At 37.7% G+C, this 25,953-nt stretch overlaps 1 protein-coding gene across 3 annotated transcripts in view; it reads left to right on the forward strand.

Moving 5' to 3' along the window:
• Nucleotides 1–24,000, forward strand: part of nexmifb (neurite extension and migration factor b) — an 83,184-nt gene extending 59,184 nt beyond the window's left edge. For all 3 annotated transcript variants that reach the window (XM_044127712.1, XM_044127713.1, XM_044127714.1), the window contains 2 exons: nt 984–1,114; nt 15,090–24,000. In XM_044127712.1, the coding sequence (XP_043983647.1) occupies nt 1,033–1,114; nt 15,090–19,276 (4,269 nt within the window). In that variant the 5' untranslated portion in view covers nt 984–1,032 and the 3' untranslated portion in view covers nt 19,277–24,000. The remainder of the gene's footprint in view (nt 1–983; nt 1,115–15,089) is intronic.
• The last annotated feature ends 1,953 nt before the right edge of the window (nt 24,001–25,953 follow it).

A 25,953-nucleotide genomic window follows, 5' to 3' on the forward strand; every position in this document is an offset into this window, starting at 1 on the left:
GGTCAGTAAACACCTAATGACATTTAGAGGAAAGAGAATGAAAGAGGTGGCACTTGGTTGTAGTCAGCTGTGCACTACCTTTGTCTTATTGTGTACCGTCTGTCTTAATCTCCCAGCCACCCCTTTCACACCACAAGGAGATCATGTTATTAGATCCCCTCCCTCTGCTCATTTGTCATCCGGCAGCACCGCTCCTCCAGAAAGTTGACGGCAAGGAAAAGGAAAAAAAAAAAAAAGAAAACGGTACAAAAAGGGGAAGAAAGCACAACATCAAATGTTCATCATTTGCTGGCTTGCTATCTTCTTCTTTTTCTTCCACATTCACAAATTTAAGCTTCTCTACTGATTTTTTTCTTTTCGTTTTGTGTCACGCCAACTATATCCTGCATGCACGCCCAACACACATGTACCTGCACACAAGGGCTCCCACCTACTCTTTCACTATCAGGATCTGCTACAAATAAAAAGTATTGCCGTTGCTGAGAGTGTACCGTCACCTTCTCAGCCACATTGCTTTAATCTTTCCGTGAGCCAACTCGTTCCCTTGCTGCTCAGGGAGGCAGTCAGCTAATTATAATAAACAAATATGCTCAGAGATGCCTATGTGAGATTCACATAGGTTAACAACTCAGCTATAAATGTTAAATGAAGCCTAAAATAGGATAGTATGGCTTACAGTTACCATAGCGATCCCAGCAGTGACTCTTTGTGTACTTTGTAGGTTGGAAAAGTTTGAATTAATCTTAGATCCTGTCATACACAGAAGAAATGAGTGACTGCTTTGTGTCTCAGAGGTCTTTTTGACGACTCGGTCTGGGAATTTTTTTTCCTACTTCCAAGAGATCTGTGTTTGTCTGTGTTTACGGTCACCCTGCATGTTGAACTCTGCACTTCTGCATTAGTCACATGGGAGTTTTTTTCTGCCAAAAACACTCATCACACCCATGTTTCTTGCCGTCTTTGTGTCTCTGTTTTTCCAACAGGTGGGACCGTCAGAATGATGTGTAGGTGGAGCCGCGTTGAGCCGTATTGATGGATGTGCTAGCAGACAGCGGTCTCACATTGATTGTGAAGACTTCAGAACCGGAAAATGCAAATATTGTGGAAAATACAGGTACCGGCATCTCTGTCTAAAGTTTAATGTTTTACTCAATGTAAAATATGAATTTATGTGACGGTGAATGTTTTCTTTTCTTAAGTGGAATTAAATATTTTTTTTTAATTTTCAATCTGAAAAAAACTTTCCCAAAAAAATCTGAAAAACGTAGGATCCAGTTTTTTATTCAGCATAAAGTACAAACCAATACCTACTGTAGTCATGTGTCCATGTGAGATTTAATAAATCCAGCTGTTACATGAAGGTTTCAGACATGAGAAAATCATTGGACAAATGGCATCACAAGGACCAAGAAACATGGCAGACAGGTAGAGGGAGAAAGCAAAGTTAGTTTATAAATGATCCCATGTTTTAAATATCTCACAGAGCTCTGTTCATCCATCATCTGAAAATGGAAGGAGTTTAAGACTGCAAACCTTGCAAGAAAGACATGGCTGTCCAGGCAAACTGACAGGCCGGGCGAGGAGAGTATTGTTAGAGAAGTAGCCAGAAACCCTATGGGAACTCAGCAGGATCTGCAGACATCCACAGTTCAGGTGGAAGAATCTGTTCACAGGAGAATGACTATTCATCTATTTCACATGTCTGGTTTTTATTTTTTTTTAAGTAATTGTGGCAAGAAAGCCATAAGAAGTCACATTTGCAGTTTGCTACATAGAAGAAAGTGCTCTGGCTTGATGAGACCAAAATGTTACGTTTTAATTTATGTGGAAAACGATATGAGCAGCACTCAACACAGCACCGCACACACTGTCTTCACCAATAAGAATGGTTTTTTGTTGTTTATGGCAGAACCTAGGAAGATGATTAGATTTGATTGTATTAAAAACTGAGGTCAGGAGAACTTTGAATCCCAAAGGAAAATCAAATAGTAAAAGGATCAAGTTAATGGTAGAACAATGTTGGAAGATAACTTGTTGGAAGCTGTGAAAGACTTGGGGAAACTGACAATCATTTCCCCATCATTTTTTCATCACTTATTGTTACAATCTCAACAATAAGTGATTTTGTGGTGGTAATTTTGCAAAATATTAAAAGTGAATGATGCATTAATTTTTCTGCCAGAACACACTCGCATGCATGTTTTGGGAATATGTTTTAGGTGAACGTGGATTTGAACCCGATGCCATCTTCCTTTGAGGCAACTGTGCTAACAACCAATCCAGTAAATGTCTTATTTGTTTCCTTTGTTTCAGTTGTTGATCTTAAAATGGGAAATTGTCCTTTTCCTAAGAATAAGTGAGCTTGAATTAATGAAAGCTTTAAAGGGGCAGTTAGTCTTTCCATATCCAAGAAGAAGCTTTTTCTTAAATTAGTTTTTCTTACCCTCAGTTTTAAGCTCTTTGACAAGAAATGGGGACGGTGCAACACCTGCTTTTTTCAGAGAAAAGGAGAAGAAACATTAAATGAATGTTTTTAAGCTATTGTTAATCCTCTCTCCTCATGCACCTTTGACTCAAAAATATCATATTGGCATATGTTTAATAAATTGTGCAAATGTGAAAGAAGGGATGACAACTTAAGCTCAAATAAGTGGTTAATTTTGTTGTCATGGAAAAAATATAGAACATCTAGATTATATCGATTATTTTGTTAATTATTCCAAAACCTCTTAGGTTAAGACTTTTTTATTCTGTCATTCTCATTGTGTTTCATGATTTCACAATAGTGGTTTCTAGTAAAAAAAAAAAAAAACACCCAAAAAACTAAATATTTGATTCTTTTTAATCAGTTCTTAAGGGTGCTCTGAGAAATATTCTGTAATGTTTTTTTATATCCAAGATCATATATGTTCCAGGTAATCCAACAGATTTTACTACAAAGAGGACCTGGTTAAATGCAAAAAGCTGTTTTGAAATTAGGACTTAATTTAAAAGCTTTCCAAACCAACCATGAGAAAATTTAATAACTGGTTGTGTCACCCTTAGTGACGACGACTGCCATCAAGAGTTTGGCAAGAAATCACATACATCAGTGTGGAGAAGTTTTAACCAATTATTTGCAAAATTGTTTTAACTCAAACACACTCTGGATCATTTTAGCACGGTCTGTTTAAGGTTATAAAACTAGATAGGATATCCGTTAAATCTATCTCTAAACTTTCAATAGGCTACTTAATGGCCTTGATTTAGCTTTTTTTAGCCATTCAGAGTTAGTCTTGAACTAGATTATTGTCCTGCTTCATAACCCAAGTACACCTGAGTTTAAGCTCAGACTGATGGCTTAATTCTTCTTCAGGTTTTGAGCAAAAGCCTCATAATTACATAATTACAAGTTTTTCAGGGTCAGAAACAGTGCAACAGTTAGTAAAGACGCTGCAATGAAGTCCTGGGAAGGTTCACTCCTCATTTCTATTTATTGATAATGGAAAACAACATAAACCTTTTCAGGCTGCAACATATAACTTTTGAATTGTTTAAATAAGGACATCATGTGTGGCTTTTTAAGATGTTTTAGCCTACTTCATCTTGTCAGGTAGGTTGTATTTAAGTGATTTCTTGATTCTACAGGTGAAGCAGTAATTAGACTTTGTGGTTGATTGTGATAAATTAGTATTAATTAATGATTTTAATAAAAAGGTCAGTAATTGTCATGACATGGCCAGGTTGGTGTGGATAGCTTCTCCCCCTTAATGTAAGAAAATTATTAGAAAATTGCATTATGTATTTACACAACTTATCTTAATTAGATTTAAAAATTAATTTGATAATATAATAAAATCTGCAAGTGAACAAATATTTTTTCACAGCACCTTCCAATATAAATATTAAATATCAGCATTAATTTCTAGCAATTGATCCTATTAAACTTCCAGAAAGAACCAACAGATAGATGCTTTGGAAACTTGCTTATTAAATTAAAATTTAAAGGCAGCAAGAACTTTGTCCATACAGAGATGAATTCCCCTTATGTAATAATGCTATATTGGATTGTTTTTCTTCAGTCTTGGTAATGTATATAATAAAAACTAAACAAAACAAGCAGAAACTGTATAATGGAATCTGTCCTACAGTGTTTATTCACCTCACTTATGATGAAGGACATTACAGAGAGAGTCATTTATTTATAGCTTAAATACTTTGAAGTAATATCTGTGTTCGTGGTACATGCAGAAAAGATTCAGACAAGCTGAATATGTAAATGCAGCTTGAAAAAATTAGTTCTGCCTCTCCATCCAGAGTAACTTGGTCACAGATGTCTGCATTTAGCACTTCCATAAGGGACACACTTTGGAGATCTTTTGCAGGATTAGAGGCTTGTCAGAGAATAATTGTGCATTCACTAATAGAAAATCTTTGTCCGTGCAATAAAGGACATAATCTGTTTGTGTATTCAGATTTATTTTATTGTATTTAAAGGCACTGGACTTTCACGGCATTTTAATGGTAAAAAATAGAATAAAAACAATAGCGGGGAAATGAATATCTTAATGCTTCAACAAACTTTATTAAAATAAATTTTTATCCTGATTGCTATTTTTGCTGTAATGTAAGCTCTTAATTTTAAAACTGTTTTGAAAATGAATTCATGTTTGCCTGCAGCTCAGACGGTTCATCTTACTGAACATTTGACCCACTAGAGTGGATAATTATTCTAAAATTTATTTATCAACTTTTCTGAGACAGTTTAAGAAAACCAGGTCAAACTTCATTGCACTTTGTCAGCAGTGGGTTAATTCTTCATTATATCAAACAGCATTTTTATTCCTATCGTCCGTGTTTCTGTAGAACTGTTAAAATCATCTTAATTGGCTCAGACTAGATTGAACCTGAAGGTTTTGGTCATACAAGGTGAGAGGTATCCTAAAGGTCTATCTCCAAATTCCTCAGTCACTTTAAATGGATGATCCAGTAAGACAGAGACCACAAACACACATCTAAACTGGGTTTGGACTGAACAAGGATGGTCCTGATCTCAACAAAATATATATGCTTGGAAGAATGTATAGCAAAAAAATAAGATGTTCAAATATGATATAAAGAGACCATTTTTTTCTCACTTTGTTGGCTGTATATTAGAATAAGATAGATTTTCCACATGCATTTTGAGTAATAATTTCTTTAATTCAGAGTTTGATTTAAACTAAAATCACTATACCCATGAACAGTTTAAGTAAATCAAGATGATGGCTTCGTAAGCTTCTGACAGACTGTTTGACAACAATGTCGTTAATTGGAACCTTTTAATTCATTTTAAGGCAATTTGCCTAAAAAATATTAAGCCTTCTTGTGTGACATCATGGAACTTCACAGGAAATAAGCCAAAACTTCAGGAGGAGGATTGAGGGCCTCCACAAGTCTGGTTCATTCTTAGTACAATTTACTTATTCTTGGAGATTCCATAAAAAATTATAAGCAAGTAAAAACAAAACGAGAATGTTCAGCTATTATACCGGTGAGCAATGAGAAGAATTTTCCCTCACATAGAGAAACATTTTCTGGTACAAATAACGCAGCTTAAACCCAGAAAAGAGCAAAAGGCTTCAGAGAAAGAGAGAGTGTGTGTCTTTAACCAAAGTGGAACAAGTCCTTTACTGACATGGACTGAAAGGCTTCTTATAGGGGAAGAAGCCATTACTCTGAAAGCAACATACAAAGTGAGACTTTAGTAGTGGGAGATGTTTTATGTGATTTGGATAAAGTTAAATTGAAGTGTTTGGGAATAATAACTCTAGTTAGATTTGGAGGGAAAAGGAGAAAACTTGAAAGCTGAAGAGTACCATTCAAACTGTGACGTGGGTAAAGGGATGGCAACGTTACGTGTTTATCAAGAGGCTTTAGAAAATAATTACTATTTAGCAATACTGAAACAACATCTCAAGACATCAGGCCTGGGAATTAAAGCTTGGGCTCAAATATGTTTTCCAAATGGTCGTCTATTCTTTGGGTGACCATCCAAAATATTGATCTCAGTCCTGTAGAAAATGTATGTGTGAACAAGAATGCCAGGTTTTTGTGTGTGTTCAAGCTTTGGCAATTCACCGGCTTGGTCAGGAGGAATATGAAAAAAATCCCACAAACTATAATGTAAGGCTTGTGAAGGAATACCCAAACTGTTTGAAATAAGTCATACAATTTAAAATTCTACCAAATATCAAGGATGTGTCTGTAAAATGCTGAATTTGAAGAAGATAATACAGAAATTCTTTCTAACTTATTCTGGAAAATAGAGATCATTTTGAAAATCTTCGCTAACGTAAATCATGAAAACATTAGTCTCTTATCAAAGGAACATTACTTTCTTTAATATATAAAAATGATGCCTTTTTGTGCAGTTCTGTGTACAGTTTATACAATGACCTCTAAGACCTTTAGAAAGTATACATTAAACGTAAATTTGTGCACCCTGTTCTAGTTAGGTTGCAAAATCATCCAACTCTGAAAGAATAACAGCTGAAATTCATTTCAGTGGCCCCCAATTAATATTTTATTATTCATATTGAGATTATCTAAGCTTCTTATCAGCAGAGCATTTAAGACTGGTGAACTCCCCAAATGTTAAAGTATTTTTTGTATTTTTTTATACCCAACGCCTCTCAATGCTCCACTCTCCCAAACCTACCAACTCAAAAAGAACCAAGCAGTTCTTCATTAAAACCTGCAACTTTTAGTTTGCAGCAGTCTATCCTAGATAGATTGATTGTTGTTTCCTGTGTAATTTAGAAGCTGTAACTTTTTTCTGCTTAAACAGCCAAGCACCTCTAGTTCTTAAATGAGATTTATCTTAGTGTTTCACCTCTGGTCAGGCTCAGTGGGTAAAGTCCTATAAATGATCCTGAGCAACTCGCCTGCTCCTCGAAAAGCACCCAGAGGAAGAGAAAAGCAGTGACGAAAGAGGGAGAAAAATTTGTAGTATGAGCCCAACAAAGGAGGAGAGAAAAAGGTTGAAAACAGGAATTGAGCAGGAATAGGCTACCTCTTTGGAAAAGGACAGCTATGAATCATGCTGCAGTTACTCACCACTTATTATGGACATTGTGTACTATCTGGGTTCATTCTCTCCACCACCATTCACAAAATGTCATATGTAGTGGAAACAGCAAAAAAAAAGAAGGTTTTTCTCAGCTGACCAACAAAGCTGCACAAGTGATCCCCCTCTCATAGGCTGCAGAGCTGGAGAGCAACTAACTGGGCATTTTGTTATTGTAAAGCTTCAGTATGCGAGTGATAAGGAGACGGAGGCTTGATAGGAAACAGATAGAGATCTGGAAACAGTGAAATTATTGATACGCATAGAACTGCAGTAATGGAAAAAGCATTTTCCACTTGTTATTACTTTAAATGTTAGATTTAACTCACCTGCCAACATTTAAACATGTAACTTTGTTTTAATGGCTTTTACAAAAAGACTTAATTAAAAGGCATAGTTTTTTTTTTTTTTTTTACTTTTTCATTTCATCAGATATATTTATCTCCATGATCCAAAAGGAGAAACGTGTAAAAGGAAGATGAACATTTTTTAATTGTGATTCTGTTTGACTTGCTGAACTTAGGCATAATGTCCCATCAGTCTCCATCTCAAATTTGAGTCCATCTGGTGATTAAGTCAATGAGGAGGAGGAAATTGGAAAAAATCTTGTTTCCCATAAACCTAAAACACCAGCACCCAACCCATAGATTTAAAAGTGCTCTGTGTGGAGTCTGAAGACATTTCTTGTCACAACTCTGAAAGGATGTCTTAAGTTTTTCATGCACCTTTTTTTATTCTTTGACTCTACAAAGTCACTTCCAAGTTGATCGAAGTGGAAGTTAAATTACTGATATAAAAACACAGCCACAGTTAAATGATTTCTTATCCATTTGGTTCAGAATTAGATAGTAAAACATTTGCACCTGAAGCTATGTAATTATTTTTGGCTGAAGATGCAGAACGATTATTTAATGGGACTGGTTTTTGATTTACCCTGATTTGTGGTCATTAGCAGATGCTTTGTATTGACAGAGGACACCTAAGTACTAAAGACCACTGAATATAATACAATATAATACTAAAAACTATAAACTTTAGGCTCACAAACATTTGTGGTCATTTCAGTGCTCTGGCTCCTGACTTGCTGCGTTTTGTATTTGTCCCTTTCCTTAGTTTTAAGACTGTAATTATTTCATAATCCCAGGGTAGGTGGGAGGGTTACAAAGGGTTCCAAGTTTCTTGCACATATGATCTTTGATGAAAAAGTGCTCACTTCATCTGCTTTTTCTGTCACAACAATGTAGCAATGTAGAAATTCAGCTCTAACATATTCCCAGTAGAAAGGTAAAGAAAATTTATTCTTTAATTGTTTTAAAATATTTCTAGAAGCGTTATCATCATCCACACATGCCAGTTCCTTCTAATTGATGAGGATGTGGCAAAAATGATCTGTTTGTTCTTGGAAAGTATGTTTTAAAATTAGTCATTCACCTTGAAAATGACAGGAATAGGGATCCTGTTTATGTTTCATACTTTCATAATGTTTAACGTACGCGTGGCTCTAAGATAATAATAAACGAATTAAATATAAAAGCGAAAAACAACCATGGAAACGTCTGTAAATGTGTGGCTTCTGCTGCAGTAATAGATGAGGCAGGAGTTGCCAACCAGTACCTTCTCTTGTGTCCATCACCGTGTCCCGCAGCATGGCCTTGTTTGCTCATAGAGCTGGTTGGCACTGGGCAGCTCGGGCTTTACCTCAGGTGGGAGAAGTCCCGAGTGTTATATGCAGAGTGAGATAGATGTGATCCTAGGAGCCGAGGCTATGCTAACTGGTCTGGTCTGGTCTAGCCCGAGTTTGGCTGCAGTCAAACTGTCTAGCATGGCTGGGCTTGGCAGCAATAGGGATCAGAAGATCAGCACCACCTGCCAGCAGTCAGGGTCCTTCCATATGCTCAGTGGTGTATGCCTTTCCCAGATTGCATGAACTGTGTCAAATCCAGCGTTGCTTTCTATTCAAGGAGCTTCCCTCCTGATAAAACCATTACAAAACTGCAACTGTGTCAGGATGATCTCAGAGTCTGTTAAAGCATGTTTTATTGTCAGTGTATGCGTAGTTCACCCTGGTAGCTGGGTATTGAGTCCTGGCAGTGTTGAGCATTTTGGATGCTTATCTAGTATGCATTTGCCAGCTCAGATTTAGTAGTAACATTATGCTGTATCGTATCAGCAAATACGAAGCTGCTGATCCCCTTTTGACCTCTAATGTCAAACTTGAATTTTCAGCCGCAATCATCACTGAAAGACCGTCTGTGTGTGAATATATATGTGTGTGAATGTGTGTGTGTGTTTGTGTACCTGTCTGACTGACTGATCTGTGGCACATTCTGAACAGCTGAAGAGCTAATGGTCCAGCTGGAGACAGATGGCCTCTCGATAACACTATACCCCCAAGCCAATACTCACACTCTATCACTCTCCCGCTCCGACACACGCACACACACACACGCCAACACACACTCGCTCTTGCATGAATCTATGCATGCACACACACATTGGATAGGGTACATTGTTAATCCATTACAAGCCCAGAGGAAACACATTTCTCAATATGAGTTTAATGTTTCCAAGCAATTTTCAACAATTTTTTGCAACATTAGATGGCAGCTTAGGTTTTGTGTACACAAGGTGACAAAGGAGGCTAATAATCTCTTTCCCTTTTTTATTTTAATGTAATTTCCTCTATTTTTGTGGCTGATTGAAGAGATTGTTAATAAACTTTCTGTTACTGTTTTTGTAAAATTTCTTCCTATGTAATTTATTGTGAGAATATTTTATAGCATTTTCTTTAATTCTGTAGCTATTAAATTACTGCTACACAAAATACAAAGTGGTTACCGGATAACATTAAGTAGTCTCATGCTGTGCTGTGGAGGTTGATTGTCTGTTTATCTTTTTTTCTAACCTGTGAATGAAGAAAAGAAGAACCAATTCTCAGTGTTTTGTCCCAAAATTTGAAACAAAGAAAACAAAAATCTCAAAGTAGCAACATCTTGAAAGTTGGACCTGATGAGATATTCAAAAACAATGAAACAGCAAACCCTATACAGGGCCATACCAAGCCTCTGCTAAACGGACTACAAAAAAGAAACTACTGAAAAGGAAAATTCAAAACAGGACAATCGGCAAGTGTCAAAATCACAACCAAAGCCCAAAGGGCTTAAATCTTATTTAACTACCGTGAGGCAGGCTAAGCATGTTGAAAACCGCATGCATCCTAGGTGGTGGTTGAAGAAAAGGACCTCCACGGTGTTTCCACAAACCCAGCCTATTTATAGGCGGTCCAACAGCTCACAAATTAACAAACCAAATTAGAATAAATGATTATCTAAACTCCAAAGTACATTAAACAACAAAACGCCATACAACTAAGTAAATACTTATCACTTCCAAGAAAATATTTATACAATGTGCTACGCTGCCCTTGATATGAAATATTTTGATAGATTTCTTTAATTCTGTAAAGCAAAATTACTGCTACACAAAATACAAAGTACTCTGTCTAGTTTGTCAACTTGATAACATTAAGTAGTCTCATGCTGTGCTGTGGAGGTTGATTGTCTGCACTGTTTAAAATCTTCTAACCTTAAATGTTAAGAAAAGAAGAAATCACTTTTAAAAATTTGATAACATGAAGTAGGTTAAAAGATCTCAAAAAGCAGCACATCTTGTCCTGATCTGGAGATATTCAAAAAAATGATGAAAAACAAAGTTATTAACACATACCAAACCAGAACTGGCAACAGACAATAATACATAGCACTCTAGCAGGTCGAAAAACAAAAACAAACGGCAAGTGTTTGAAGGGCCTAGTCAAAGCCCAGACTTAAATCTTATTTAAATGCTGTGACATGATCTTAAGCATGTTGAAAACCATGTACTGCAAAAATGTCAGTGAAGAAAAGGACCTCCACGGTGTTTCCACAAACACCTGGTGTCTGTTGATGCCGCCAACCTGCTTCTACGTTAAAGGGGCTGGTGGGCTTGGATAGCTTTTTCTCTTAGTAGAATAAGTAATCTTATCACTTCAATTTGTATTTATTTACTTGTGCTACGCTGCCCTTGATATAAAATTTGTTTGATGATTTAAACATTTAACTAAAGCAAAAAAGCAAAAAGAGAAGACATAAACTTAAAGTACTCTGTCTAGTTTGTCAACTTGAATGTTTAAGTTGTTCATGTGTTTTCTTTTGGTTTTGTTTGGTGTTTTGTGCGTTTGTGAGTTACTTGTCTGTGTGTCTCTCCTGAAATATAAAAGACAATAAACAGATTTAAAAAAAAAAGAGAGAAAGAAGACAAACGGGCTGATATGAAGGTTCTTGGTCTGTTGACTTTATTACCAATTGTTTGGTCAAAGTATGAATGTTGAATACATGTAGCACCAGCTGGTTAATAGCTGTACCTGCTCTCTGTTTTTAGTAGTCTGAGCTAAAGTGATCACAATCTACTGTTTCATCTCTTCCTTAAGTCACATTATATGTCAAAATGGTAGCCAGAGTATCATGTTAATCCAGCATTTGGGTTAGAGAAACAGCCTCTGCTGCTGTCATCTAATTATGCAGAGCAAACAAAGCTATCTGCCTTCTGCTGCAAGCCTGCTTCTCTGAGTTTTGATTGTTACATGCCGATGGACGTCACCAAATGATTTGCTTTTGTCATGAAATGCTTGTTGCAAATTCCCAAAACCAGTTTTTTAGATGTAGTTCTAACTTGCATTTGTGTTATTTTTAGCTGTCAATTTGTTTGTTTTGTTTGTTTTTTTATTCACTACGCTGCTGCAAAAAAGCTAAGTTGCCTTTGTGCCTGAATTGGAGCTAGATACTTGCATGTAGTGAATGTGGAACATGACATGAAACTGCATAATTTGTTGTTGAACTGAACTTGAATAAATTTGGTTTCAGTGTTTTCAGTTTGTGCCTCGTGGTAAAGAGACAACATGGAGTGTTGTTGATGTTTGGTTGTTTCTTAAGAACTACCACTCATTTTCTGTTGCTCTGCATTAAAACATGAACTATGGCACAGTATTAGTTCATCGTTTGGATTTCCGCTGCTATGCATTGATTTAAATAGGTCAATATTCACTTCAGTGTCTTCCCAAGTAAACATACAATAAATTGATATTTAAATAAATAACAAAAGTATTGACAGACAGAAAGAATTGACTGCAGCTATAATTGAAACAGAGTTTAAATTTGTCTGTTTCATGACAGATTTAATTAGCAAAATGACTGATACCTTGAATGTGAAATAAAAAGCAATAGCAGTGTAACAATACATTAAGCTAACAATATTTTTGAAATATAAAATCCATTTTACTCATTGTTTTACACTAAAATAAAAATGTTTCAACTAATTCATTGACTATCATTTAATTAAACAACTAATCAAAAATGCCAATTTTCTTCCAAAAAGCAATTTCAAAAGCAATTATTTTAGTTATTATTATTATTATTTTTTTTTATTGTTGTTGTTATTATTATTTTTTTTAATATACAATAAACTTTGACTTTTTATTGTCCAACTAATTACCACAGAATAATGTGAAGAAAATTTTACAGAATAAAGCACAAAATTTAAATGTCCACCACCAGCAGGACAAAATAAATCAAATAAGACGGAGCGTTTTTATTTACTTCTTTATTTAAAAATAATAAAAACCTAAATATGCAGCATGTATTAAATATTGAATAAGCTCCAACAGAAATGAAGTGAAAAGGAAAATGCCTCGGGTCAGTCATGACTGCAACTCCTAATGAAAAACATGTTTCCATTATTTCTTTTATCTATATTTGAGTCAATATTACCATGTAAAGTGAATTTAAATTATAGTTATGAGATGTGTGTTTTATTTATGTGTGTTTTGTTTGATTTGTTCATTAACATTATTTACAAAATATATTTCCTCAACAAGTGGAAAATGTACACTCTATGTAAGACTGCGATTAAGTTAAAAAAAAATCAAAAAGTTTTCTCAAATAGTTGACTACAAAATGTTTTTGTCAGACATCTTAGATTTCACATTTAACATCCTAAAAAGTCAGTAATTATTGTCTTTTGCTAGCACACAACATGTATTTTTTTTCCCTTTTGAAATGCTAAATGCTAATCTATGTCAATGCCTACGCACTAGCAGTAGTTTGGAGAAATTAGTTTTTACTTCTGTTGAATAGTTTAAGAAATATGAAATGACAAATCATGAAAAAGTACGAGTCAACTAAAACTACTGATGCAGCTGAATCATAGTAGATCACTTATGGTATCACTATTTTGAGAACTCAAACTGTGTTTTAAAGAATCTATGGTAAGTGTAGAATTATTCAGTCATGGTTTTGCAAGTCGGTTTGCTGCAGTTATTCCTCTCAGTCTAAAGCAGTTCCAATCCCAAAAACTATTGAAATCTTCTCTTAATATGTGTTTTCACATAAAGAAAGTAACACTTCTTCTTATTCAGAAGAAGTGTTAATAATAATTACGTCTTTTTAGCTTGGAACAACATTTTCATTCAATTCAGTTCAGATCAATACAAGATTAAATGCTGTGCAGATATTAACTTTTGTAGCATTATAAGTCCGTGGTGTATGAATCTTTTTTTAAATCATTAATGTTTACAAAATGCATACAGTGGTGCGAAAAAACAGGTTGTTACAACCCCTGACAGGTTTCTTTTATTCTTTTTAGTCGCAGTTAAATACATCAGATCATTAAACAATTGTAATGATAGATATACAAAGAACAACTACTTGACGTTATGTGGGAAAGTACATGTCCTCATATAAAGAGTTACATACAAAGATATACAAATTTATTTAAAAAATTTAGTTAAAATTTTAATTCACACACAAACACACACACAGGTCGGATTACCTTCAAAATTGTAGAAATCTTATAAAAAACTCTATCCCAACATTAAGTAGAGAGATCTTAAAAAGCAAGACATCATATCCTTCTTTAAAGAAATTTAAGGGTGAATAATAAATTACATTAGCCTGTAGCTCTGAGCTATGTAGAACCTTCCATGAACTAGCTGTCCTTCCAAAATTAATATAAGTGCTTTGATATTTCATCCAGGAGGTCATTAAAAAACCCAGAACAACATACAAAAGACTGCAGGCCTCAAAAGGATCAATAATTAAGGTTTTGAGTAGGTGTAGTAAAAGTCTGGACTAGATTCTTATTGATTTTTTTTTTTCATTTTCTAAGGTTATCTTTTTCTCATTTTTAACATTTATTTATTCATGTGAAAATTTTGAGTTTGACACTGCATGTCTTGTCCGCCACTGTTTATTAGTTTTGCCACCAGGTACTCAAAATTCTGCTGAGTGGCTTTCTTTCTTATTTCACCAAAGTCATGCAGACTGCAGCTGAATAACATTTCTCAAGAAAATGTCAATTTTATAACTTTTAATATTCCAGTGTTACGCTGCTAGAAATAAGGTGACTTAAGTCTTCTGTACAGTTTCATCAGTTTATCATAGTGAAAAAAGTCACAATGACATACGTGTTTCTGTGATTCAGTTCTATAAGAAAAGTTTTACAAAATCCAAACAGTTGATGATTACTGCAAATGAAAACATCTTGTTTAAATCAGGTAGAGATAAATTGTACTGCCTCTTGTTATCACATGTTGGTGCTTAATTTATTATTTCACTTCTACTTAAACCACTTGCTTTTCTTTGCCAGTTTCAGTTTTGCATTGTTGCTAATGTTTTCTGTAACAGGTAACTCTTTTTCATTTCTTTCCTATAGTTTTTTTTTCCATTTTTTTACATCAACATGCAAAGATGTCCAACTTGACATTGTTAATACCCCTTATTGAATGTGGTGCAAAAAAGTTAATTAGGAATGTTTAAGAATGGCATCAAAAACTGACATTTAGAGCTCCAGGGGGTTAATTGACACTAATTACATTTGAGCAGCTGAGAAGAATTTGACTACCACACAAAGACACTGTTCAGAATAACAGTTCAAGGCGCTGATATCCTATTTTACTTTCTCCCTACAGGGGTATGTGAGCAGAGTGGTGAACTGAGTCTGTGCAGACTCGTCGATGCTGCGCTCCCTCCTGCCTCTTCACCTCCTGCTGCAGAGACACCACAGCAGGTCTTCTCAACCCACCAGAGGACTGCTCCTGCATCACCACCACTCCCTCTGACCCTTGGTGGTGACCTCTCTCTGACTCAAGCAGTGGCACATTGCCCTTCATCCAGTGATGCTCAGACTATAGGCCGCCACCTTCAACGTGCTCCCACATCACTTCCTCACCAAACTGCAGGCTCCTGGGCCCTAACGGGAGAACCACAGAAAACATCCTCTCCACTGAACATCACCCTCCCACTGCCTAATGCAATGATGGAGCCCAGCGCTGTGTCTGCACTGACAGAGGAATGTCTTCTCCAGCCAGCCCGAACTTGTCTTGGCTGCCTAATTGAAACCCGTGACGCTACAGATCGCAGTTCCATCCAGAACCCCCCTACAAACCTCAACACCAACCCTGATGTGGATCCGGGGCTCAGCGTACGGATAGGGGATGTGAGCCGAGAGGACTTCTCTGACATTAACAACATCAGCATTCAGTGTTTGAGCCACGCAGGAGAGCCAGCGAGTCACTTTGGGGAGCAGCTCCTCTCTGACCAGCTGCTAAACTTTCCTCTTCCCAAGGCCCCTAGTGAAGTCAAGAGAGCGGAGGAAAATAAATCCACTGTGGACTGCGACGACCCTGAAGACGATACTACAGCTAAGAACTTGTATGAGGGCCTGCTACTAGATAAAGTTAGTGGAGAAGAAGTTCTTCTGGCTAATGCTGGTCAGGACTGGGGCTACTTTGAGTCCTTCATCAGCGAGAGCAAGATGGAACTGCTAGATCTTTGCTCTAAGAACGAACTGTCTGTCAACCTGTTCTCTGAGGAGGATGTCGACAATTTATTTGACGATGAAGACGACGATTCAACACTAAGCAGTGACGTCTGCTCACTTAAGATTCGCTATGAGTCTTTCCAGGACAACATGAGAGAAAAAACAAATGTGCTCCAGGAGGAGACTCAGTTCAACTTCTTCCCCAGTGTGCTGGCCAACTGTGCCAAGAAAGAGGAAGGTGCGCCAATATTGAAGAGGAGCGCTGAGGAGATCCAGTCCAAAACTGATGAGCTCATACTGGAGGCGGCACAGGAAGGGAGAGGTGGGGACAGCAGTGGTCGGAGCCCACTCGATGGCTCTCAAGGCTCCCCCATGTCCACCTCCAAAGTGAGCTACCTAATAGACTTCAATTCCACAGAGGAGTCCGGAGAGTTCAGCGATGACAGCTCCTGTACTGGCTCCTCCTCAGACACCTTGCAGGAGGGCAAGTTTAAAAAGGGTCACTCAAAGAGATTTCTCAGTCCCTCCAACCCTCTCAACTACGGCCTGCGCTCCAAAAGAAAGGTGCGATACAGTGAAGATTACTTGTACGACGTTGACTCGCTTGAGAGTGAAAAGAACGCAGAGAAAAAGGAGAAAGGGCCCACAGGTCAGAAAGAAGAGGAGGATGTGGATTGGTGCCCTAAGAAACGCCGAAAATCCTGTCGGAAAGAGCCGCCTGTGGTCATCAAGTACATCATCATCAACAGGTTCAAAGGAGAGAGACTCATGTCGGTGAAACTGGGCAAGCTGGACCCTGTGGATGGAACAGTAAGTCTAAATGCCGACACAGTAAGCAAATATGAAATACTGGCTCCTCTCAAAGATTTCTGGCAGGAGAAGCAAAGACAGAGACAGGAACAGCTTAAGCTGGCTGCCAGAGATAAACAGCAACGTGGTTTTCATCTAAACGGACGCCACCATCGGCCTTTCAGTTCCAGTCACCCCAAAAGGAAATACAAGATTGCCAACAGACTTAAGGTTCACAGAATTCAAACTGTGGAGCAATCAGCAACAACACAGGGTTCTCCTCTCTCTGATCAGAGCCATGCAGGTGTCACTAAAGAGGACCCCACCCCCACTGCAGGAGGAATAATAACAGCCACAGGCCTCCCTGTCACATTAGACTCAAGCTCCATAACACACACAATCACAACCAAGAGCCGCTCTCAGGAGAGGGAGGAGAGGGAAGCGAGGAGACTGGGAGGAAAAGTCAGGATAAGGAAATTCAAAAGTGAAGCCAGGCTAAGGAGCACGAAAATGAAAAAGGCAGAGGGGGAGGAGGGAAGGAGTGTGACAAATGAAACGGATGCCTGTGTCAGTGCTGCACAGATTGAGGAGCCTGCTGCTGGGTTAGAACAGGCAGCCGTTAGTTCAACTACAATCAAACCCCATTTCTCTGACAATGCCACCAATGCTCATGCATCCGAGGAGAAGTTTCCCTTTGTCTCCTCCACCTGCTCTCCCGACAAAGCACCTTCCTCAGAAGAGGTGGAGACAAGTGTCCCTGTCATCCCTGGGGGCTACCTGCAGACCCTGTTAGATGCTACAGATTCTTCTGGTGGAGCAGCTATCTCTTATTTCCCCCAGCAGACCTCCAGGCAGCAGTATCCTCTGGGGCTGTCCCTGGAGGAGAAGCAGTTTTCCTCTCTGCAACTTGCCCAGAGCTGTGTGCTCTCGCCCCCCTCTGAGTCGGAGCTCCAGCAGTCTCCTCAGAACTGCCCCAGCTTTCCCCAGATGTGGCACCCACAGCTCTGTACAAATCACAGCCAGAGCTTTGGGCCTGAGACCCCCGAGACTCCGATCTTACCCAACAACTTCCCAGCTGCTGCTGTGCCCCTGAATGACAGCTTGCGAGTGTCTGACTACAGCCAGCTGAGCCCCGAGGCTGACAGGCTGCTTTATGAGAAGAGCTACCTGACTGAGGCGGGGCTTCAGCCTGGGGCAAATCTGCAAGCATGTCAGTCTGCCTGTGTGGAGGGCCAGGTGCAATACCAAAGAGGGTCCCTGTGCACAGACAATGGTAGGCTCATCAGCTATGACTCAGTGGGCTCCCTGTCAGCCTCCTCCAGCAATTACAGCTCTCTCAGCCTCAAGTCTTGTGAACGAGAGGGTGAGGAGGAGGGCCGAGACAGTTTCTTAGCTCATTGCAGCCCTAAAGTGGTGATTCAGCAAAGTGTGGATGCCCTTACCCCTCTCAGGGAGTCCTCAGACCTGCTGGATATCTCCAACTTCACTCCTGACAAGTTCAGACACTCATCACTGTCAGAGCTTTCTCCTCCCGAGACCCCCAACTTGTCCCCCCAGGTGGTGGGGCGTGAAATGAAAATGGCAGGAAATGTTGGAGAGTATCAGGATGTTACCGATATGACTATAGACTGCAATAGGGAGGTGAAGTGGAACTGTGAACCTTTACAGCAACAGGAGCACACAACAAATGCATACACAGTGGAGGATGGCCAGTTTCCCCTGCACAACTTCAACAGTCAGGATGTCGGAAGCTTGGATAAAAAGGAGCCGGGAGAGTTTGAGCAACAGACAGGTGCAAAAAGCATAAAGTCCAAGAGGAAAGGCAGCTGCAAGCAGACAGCCACAGGGCAAAGCCCAAAGAAAAGCCGGGCTCCTAGAGCTCCCAAGTCCGAAAAGGTCAAGACTCCCAAACAGAATTCTCGGTCGACCAAAAAGATAAAGGCCATGCTAGAGGGCAAGGCAGCAAAGAATCAGGCAGGTGGCACAGGCCTAAGCGACAGTAACAGCACTGGGGACTGGCCTGGCACTGGCTGGTCAGAGAGTAACAGCCTACTAGGGGATGACCAGAGAGAATTTGAGGAACCCTCCAATATTCTGTCCAACATTGTTTCTGGCATGGCCGAAGTCCAACGGTTCATGATGGCTTCCATCGAGCCTTTGTGGAATCCCATGTCTGAGGCCTGCATGCCCTCTGAGGCCAACAGCCTCAACCTAAAGACTCTCAAAATTTTGGCAGGAACGGAGGCTGACCTGAAAAAGAAAGGAGCCGTACTAACAGGGGCCGGCAGAGGTAGGAAGGCGGGTGGGAAGGGAGGAAAGAATCAGGCCAAATTCAACCCAGCCCACCCTCTGTTCCCTCAGCTCGCGCTGGGCTGCAACATGTTTGACAAACCCAGCTTTATTAACCCCGGGCCAGCACATAAAAAGCTCTACCGCCACAAGACCAGTGCAAAGTTCCCTCGGATTGAGACACTGAAAGGAAAGCGAGCTGAGAGAGACCCAAATAAGGACATAACACTGATGACTTCTTTTGAAAAACTGAGGTAATATTTTGTTATCAGCTGCTGTTGTTTCCCTCCTTCTCACTCCTCCCCCCACTACCTGCTCAACCCTCCCTCCCAAACATACCTACACTGATGCTATGCCAGAGCTGCATGAGTACTTCGTTTCCCCTGACTACTCCCACTTCCTTTAACACCCCTGAAGAGGAAATGATTATCTGCATGAAAAAACTTCTTGTACTTTGCAAACTACCTATTGAGTGATTGTGTCAAGCTTGATTGAGATTTGAAACGACCATGGCTGCATTTTTTTCTTGCTTTTGTTGTTTCTTGCTTTGTTTGTTCTTCTTATAGTTGTTTTTGTTTTACTTTTGTCTGAAAAAAAAGAAAATAAGCCTTGAAAACAGTTCTGTCGCCTTTTTGAGGAACTTCGTTTTTGTATTTTCTAAGCAGAACTATCTCCCTTGAATTATAGATTTATTTTGCTTTTCCCCTAAAGATGTAGCTATATACACAAATGCATTGAGTGACATCTACGCACCCCAACCCCCTCCTCATCTGTTTTTGTATGCAGAATATGGATGTCCTGTTGTTGCTGTCCTTCATACACTGCCTGGCTCATTTCAAGAGGGGAACCTACTGTGTATGAGCCCTAATTAAGAGCGAGACATCTTGAACACAAAAGATGGGACCATTTTGTATTGATGACATATCAGACGTCTTTTTTTTCTTTCTCTCCTCAAATGGAATGACTCCCCATTTCCTGTTATCGAGTGTTTCGTTTACTTCTGGAGTTGAGAAGAACTGGTTATCTAAATTTACATTTTTACGCCTTGCAAATTCATTAAAGCTCCACCCTCAGAGTATTTTTGTCAATGTTGTTGTACAGGAACATGCAATATTTGCAAAAAAAAGATGATTATAATCTTAAAATCGATGTGCCAAAAGTAACAATGCTGTGTAAATGACCTCTTATATATGTGTGAATATTGGCTGTTCCTCTTTTCTATCCATTGGAATATTGGCTGCTTAGGTTGGAGACTCCTTACAGAGACTTGCAACTACAGGAATTCTTTATTTGAGACTTTTTCTCTCTTCTCTGATGAAAGGCACCAACAGCTGGCAGTGGTACACCGCCACTCACGAAACCAAATCAGAAAGACTGAATTCTCCTTGTTCCCCCCCCCAACTTTGTTTGCCAAATTCAATTTACCTCAACATCGCCTGGCATGGAGAAGCAACAAAAGAGAGGCAAAGGGGAGATCCGCTCTGAAGGCTACAGTAGAGGACAGACTGGGTGAAAAGAGGTTCAAATGACCTCTCTCTGGACCAAGAGGCATGTAGTGGAAATGTTTGAGGGTAAGCAGGTAAATGACTTGTCGTTTGGGGTTGCGCCTTGCTGAGTAGCTGTTTGTACTGGAAATTCAAGTCAGATTATCATTCGTACAGATTCTGATTCATCAGCCGTAAATGGACATTTTTGCAGTTCGGTTTATTGTGAATGTGAAAGCAGTTTTCAGTACAAATGGTATCAGTAGTCTTGTAAATGAAGGAAAGCATGTCTTTGCATTCACTCCTCATAGAAACTTTTGTTTCTTTCTTGCTTGGGAAGGTAATTTAAACAGAAACTTTTCTTAACATTCCCATATAGTTTATTTCTTAACATTGCATTTTTTTATAAGTTGCACTTCTGGTGTTGCATATCATCTGGTTTATTTTATCTTGTCAAAACTTTTACTTCTTTCTTTGATTACAATGACAGATTTTGTTTTTCATAAAGCTTACCTGTAACTGCAGTCCATGAAAAAATATTGTGACCAGTAGACATGGGCCGGTATGAGATTCTCAGAGAATGATAATCCTATTTAAAAATACAACAGTTATACTGTATCACGGGGTATACACAAAAACGGAAAAAGAAATCATATAACATAATTTAATTTCATTTATTCAAAACAAAAGAAAAACAGTCATCATTGCTGCTAAATTCCAGTAATGTAATATAATATAAAAAGTTATTTTAATTTCGGTTTTGATACTCAGAGGAAATATAAATACCCAATAAATGTATTTGTAGTTTCTACGTGGTTATTAGAACAATATTAAACTCTTTTGTCGTTTTACTCCTTTTAGAGTAACACAATTATAACAAGCTGGCAATAGTTGGTAAAATAAACATACTATCCACTCATGTAACTAGCTACAGAGACACTGATTGGAGCTTGCCAAATCAAGTTTTTAAGCAGGGTTACCATATATGTATAATTAGATTTTTATAAGCTTATAATTCTGTGAAGTTGTTATTAGCAATAATTATCTGTATCAGACAGATGCCACATCACAGAGTTTGTAACAAATTGAAGAAATCTACAGAGTGATGAAGGGCTAACAGCTGTAGGAAGAACTCCCAGTTTTAGTCGACTTTAGATTAAGAATTTTAATATCTTTGGGATAAACCACTGTATTATTAAATATTGCATATTAAGTTTGTCTTTGTTTCCCGCTTGAGCATCTTCTTTTCAAAAATAACAATCATTTAGTCTAATTACTTTGTTGATTAGCATTGATCGGCTGCAACTATGCTTTAAGTTCCCAGAGAGTGGACTAAACTTCTGGATTTTGTCAACAGGGTCGTAGATGATACCATATTGTGCTTTTACAGGTGTTCAGAAAATACTGCTATGATATCAGAAGATCAGGCATACCCAGCAGACTCCACAAAATAACTTGGTTGTGTTGTTGCCTCATATGCCATTGTGTCCCAGAAATTTCAAACATTTTCAGATTCAGTTGTTTGAAATTGCTAATGACATGGTCAGGGTCTCCCCTGAGTAGCTCTTATCCAACCTCTGGTCCGAGAATTTCTTCACATTTTCCTTCTAACTCTAATACAAACACTATCTAACACTGGTAAGGGCACTATTACTGATAATAACTTTGCAGACCCTCACTTTAAAAAATAATGAATTATTCAGTTCATAACAGTGACAGGTGGCACTCTTTTAGTTTCACACTGTGTTTTGCACAAGACTATTTACTAAACTGCCAAATCTGTCTTTCTTGTAAGCTGAGAAAAGATGTTGTAGCCTTTCAGCTAGCTAACGCCAATGTGCAGCAATGGATGGGGAAGGGGCAGCAGCTCTATATTACTATATTTGAATAAGACTCCTGTTTCTCTGGCACTTTCTGTATCACCTCATTAATAAGACTTTTTGTTGTAGTATTAGTATGACAGAAAATGTTTCCGCAGTTTCTAATATCGAAACATTTAAATACCTTACTATACCATACCATATCAGCAACCGGCCCATGACTACTTTACTAACCAGTAACGCATGACCATCCAAGGCAAGAAATAATTTAATTAACTTACTTCACAGCAGAGATTTTGAACTAAATGTGCCGAAAAAATAAAAGTCTGTTAAGAAAGCTGCATTCTATTTAGATGAAGCTCTGGTTTTGCACACATTCTGCCTAAACATCACGCACAGATGCAGAAGAGGAATGCTGCTCTCCGTAACACATCTCTGTGTTCACTACATACTTAAGTCATCATTTCTGCTGTGTACACACACCTCATTGCTGTCATCTACTTTGGGCTCATACACTACCTCGGAGCACCAAAAAAAGTATAGAAATCAACCTTAAAATAGACCTAACAATCATATTTAATAAGTAATAAAATTTTGGGATTTTATTCAATAAATCAGCTTCAGGATGAGTTCAGAGCCAATCAAACTGTAGTAGACTATCTTTTACACAGATCTACTGAAGCCTATACATTTTCTCTGTTTTGAATAATATTATTTTGAACACAGAAGTAATTACATGAGACTGCATGGAAATGTACGGGCAAGCTGATTGATTGACTTAAAAACAGGCTTTGTCACATTGAATATGGTAATTCTGACACAGGTTATAGAAATTGATTGCTTGCATATGGCAAGGATCATAATCAATCTTTTTGTGTCTCTTTTTCTCTGTCATGATCCTTTGTTTATTTTCTATAGTGTATCAGGGTTAGGACCAAGACAAGCTGCTGATGGGAAGCTCCACATGGGTCAAAGGCCCATTTAGTCTGCCTTCTCTAATTTCTGCCTATTGTCAAATTGAATGTATTTCTCTGAGTTCATCTAAATTTTTATTTTGAAAAAAATTACTTCTTTTTTTATTATTATTATTTCTAAAATGTGCCACTGTTGAGCTGCCTCATGTTAATGGTGCTAAGAAAGCAGAAAATTAATTTCTTTAATGTTTGGGTTTGACTTTTTTTTTTCCCAGTTATCAAAAAAAGAAAAAAAAAAAGAAATGCAAAACAGATTAGGTACCTAACCCTGTTTATGAATGTATATTACAATGTTATGTTATGTTTGATGTATTCACTTCATGATTCTTTGACACTGATTGGAATTACTTTTGCTCTTTTCATTAAAAGATTACCGAGCTTTATATATACTGTCTAGAGTTGTTACCAGAAGGAATCTTAATGAACTCTTGACATTACAAAATCTTGTATATTTTTTGTGTGCCAATTTGTAACATATTTTGTAAGTTTTCTGGTTTTGAAAACCAAAATATGAAAGTATCAACAGAAAAACTAGAAATATCTACATTTTGTTGGGAGTTTTGTAATAAGACCATGATCTTGTTGTGAGAGTGTTGTGTTACTGTGCAAAACACAAATAAGCAAAGAAAAAAAAAACATGAAAACTTGGGGAAAAAAATATAATTTGTGAACAATTTGCTGTTTTATAGATTTTCATGTAAATTATTTGACACTTTGACTGCATCTTATGGTTCTACAATTGAGGCAAATACTTAATGTTTGATAAGTATCAAAAGGTTTATGAAAAGCCTTTCATAAACTGTGATATATATGTATATTTTTAAAATTCTAACTAGATATATTGACTAAAAATGGAAGAAATAAAGCATTTCCTTCTGCTATGTCCCATGTAATCAAAATGCAAGAAGTCATCTGAGATTCTGGGGCATGATTAAAATGCAGTGCCATTCTGCACAAAGCAAGTAACCTAGCATTATACAATGGGCTCCAACTCATTGACAGGACTTACATAAAACAATAGAACATTGGAAGAAATCTTCTATGTCCCATGTAATCAAAATGCAAGAAGTCATCTGAGATTCTGGGGCATGATTAAAATGCAGTGCCATTCTGCACAAAGCAAGTAACCTAGCATTATACAATGGGCTCCAACTCATTGACAGGACTTACATAAAACAATAGAACATCTGTTCAGGACACAACTAATATTATATATTTATATATGTGATTTTTTTTTTTTATCTGATTCTTATGTTCTCTCTTCTCCTTCCTAATGGCACTGAGGCAATTGCCTGTTTGACCCATATCAAAAACAGATCACTAAGTGATTTTCAATATGCATTTATTCCGGTATTAGCATTGTTTCTGTTACTCACCGTAGCAGATGCGGCAGGGTAAATTGTAATCTCTGCTGAATGTCTAATGTAATGCAAAGGTGCACCTGTAGTTATTAAATGAGATCCTGTTTGTTGTCAGTGCTTTGATGCTTTACAAACTGTTTGTCACAACTGTTTGTCCCTTGTTTTTTTTTATTATTATTACCTTTTCTCAGACAAAAGCCATTTTAATTTCTTTACAAGTCTTTCGTTCGCTCCCGCTATTTTATGTCGCATCTAATTAGCACTCCGGGTCAGGCATTGCTTGAGTGACTGCTCATCCATAACTTTGCTGTGGTCCGTGCTGCAACTCATTTTGGCATGCTTAATTGGAGCCTGAGATACAGCCTCACACCATAAACAGATCCTGTGATATATGCCTCCAAAATTGTCAGCCGGTATTAGCATTGTTTTTGTTCTTTACTCACCCGTAGCAGATAAGGGGCGAGCAAATTGTAAGATGGAATGTCTAATGCAATACATCAGGTGCACCTGTAGTTATTAAATGAGATCCTGCTTGTTTTGTCAGTGCGTGCTTACACTGCTTGGACAGAAATAGGCAGTGCTGTCACTAAGACAACTGTTTGTCCCTTGTTTTGTTTTTTATTATTATTACCTTGAGGACATCAGTGTGTCATTTTCAACAAATTAGCCTGTTTAATTCTGTGTATTGGAAGGAGTGAGGTGAAATCAAGAAGCTAAAAACAACACAGTTTTGAAAATCTGGTCTTGCATAAGAGATTTACATTAAAGAAATTATTTTATGATTACAAACCTTTAATTAAATATTTTTTATGCCATTTTATCACAAATGTCTGCATATTTGTTAGCATAGGGAACAAAGAGAGAGAAATAAATGAAATAAACCTGTAAGGAGTTGATTTCCCATAATTTATCCTCTTGAAAGGTGAACAAAATTCTATTCCCAGTTTTTCATCTTTTAAGATATAATAGATGTAGCTTTTACCATTTCCCAGATCATCATTACTGAGTTTATTTTCTGTCCTACTCAGACATCTTTGATAAATAAAATACATTTTTTAACCATGTCTAGGAAAACCACAGAGCAGTTCACAACTTGTTCACGAAGCATTCTTAGAGTAATCCTTACTAAAACTGTTATTAAGAAATACATAAACACTGTTTAGACATTACAAGTCATGTTAAATTATAGAAAATAAAAACTAACTAAGCAATAACTAACAAATGAAGTGAATTACAACTGGAAACAAAGGTAAGTTTGGAAAGTACTGGACTGGGAAAAACAATCAACTTGGATTT

This window comes from Gambusia affinis, linkage group LG09 (assembly GCF_019740435.1).
Source record: "Gambusia affinis linkage group LG09, SWU_Gaff_1.0, whole genome shotgun sequence".
Classification (NCBI taxonomy): Eukaryota; Metazoa; Chordata; class Actinopteri; order Cyprinodontiformes; family Poeciliidae; genus Gambusia; species Gambusia affinis.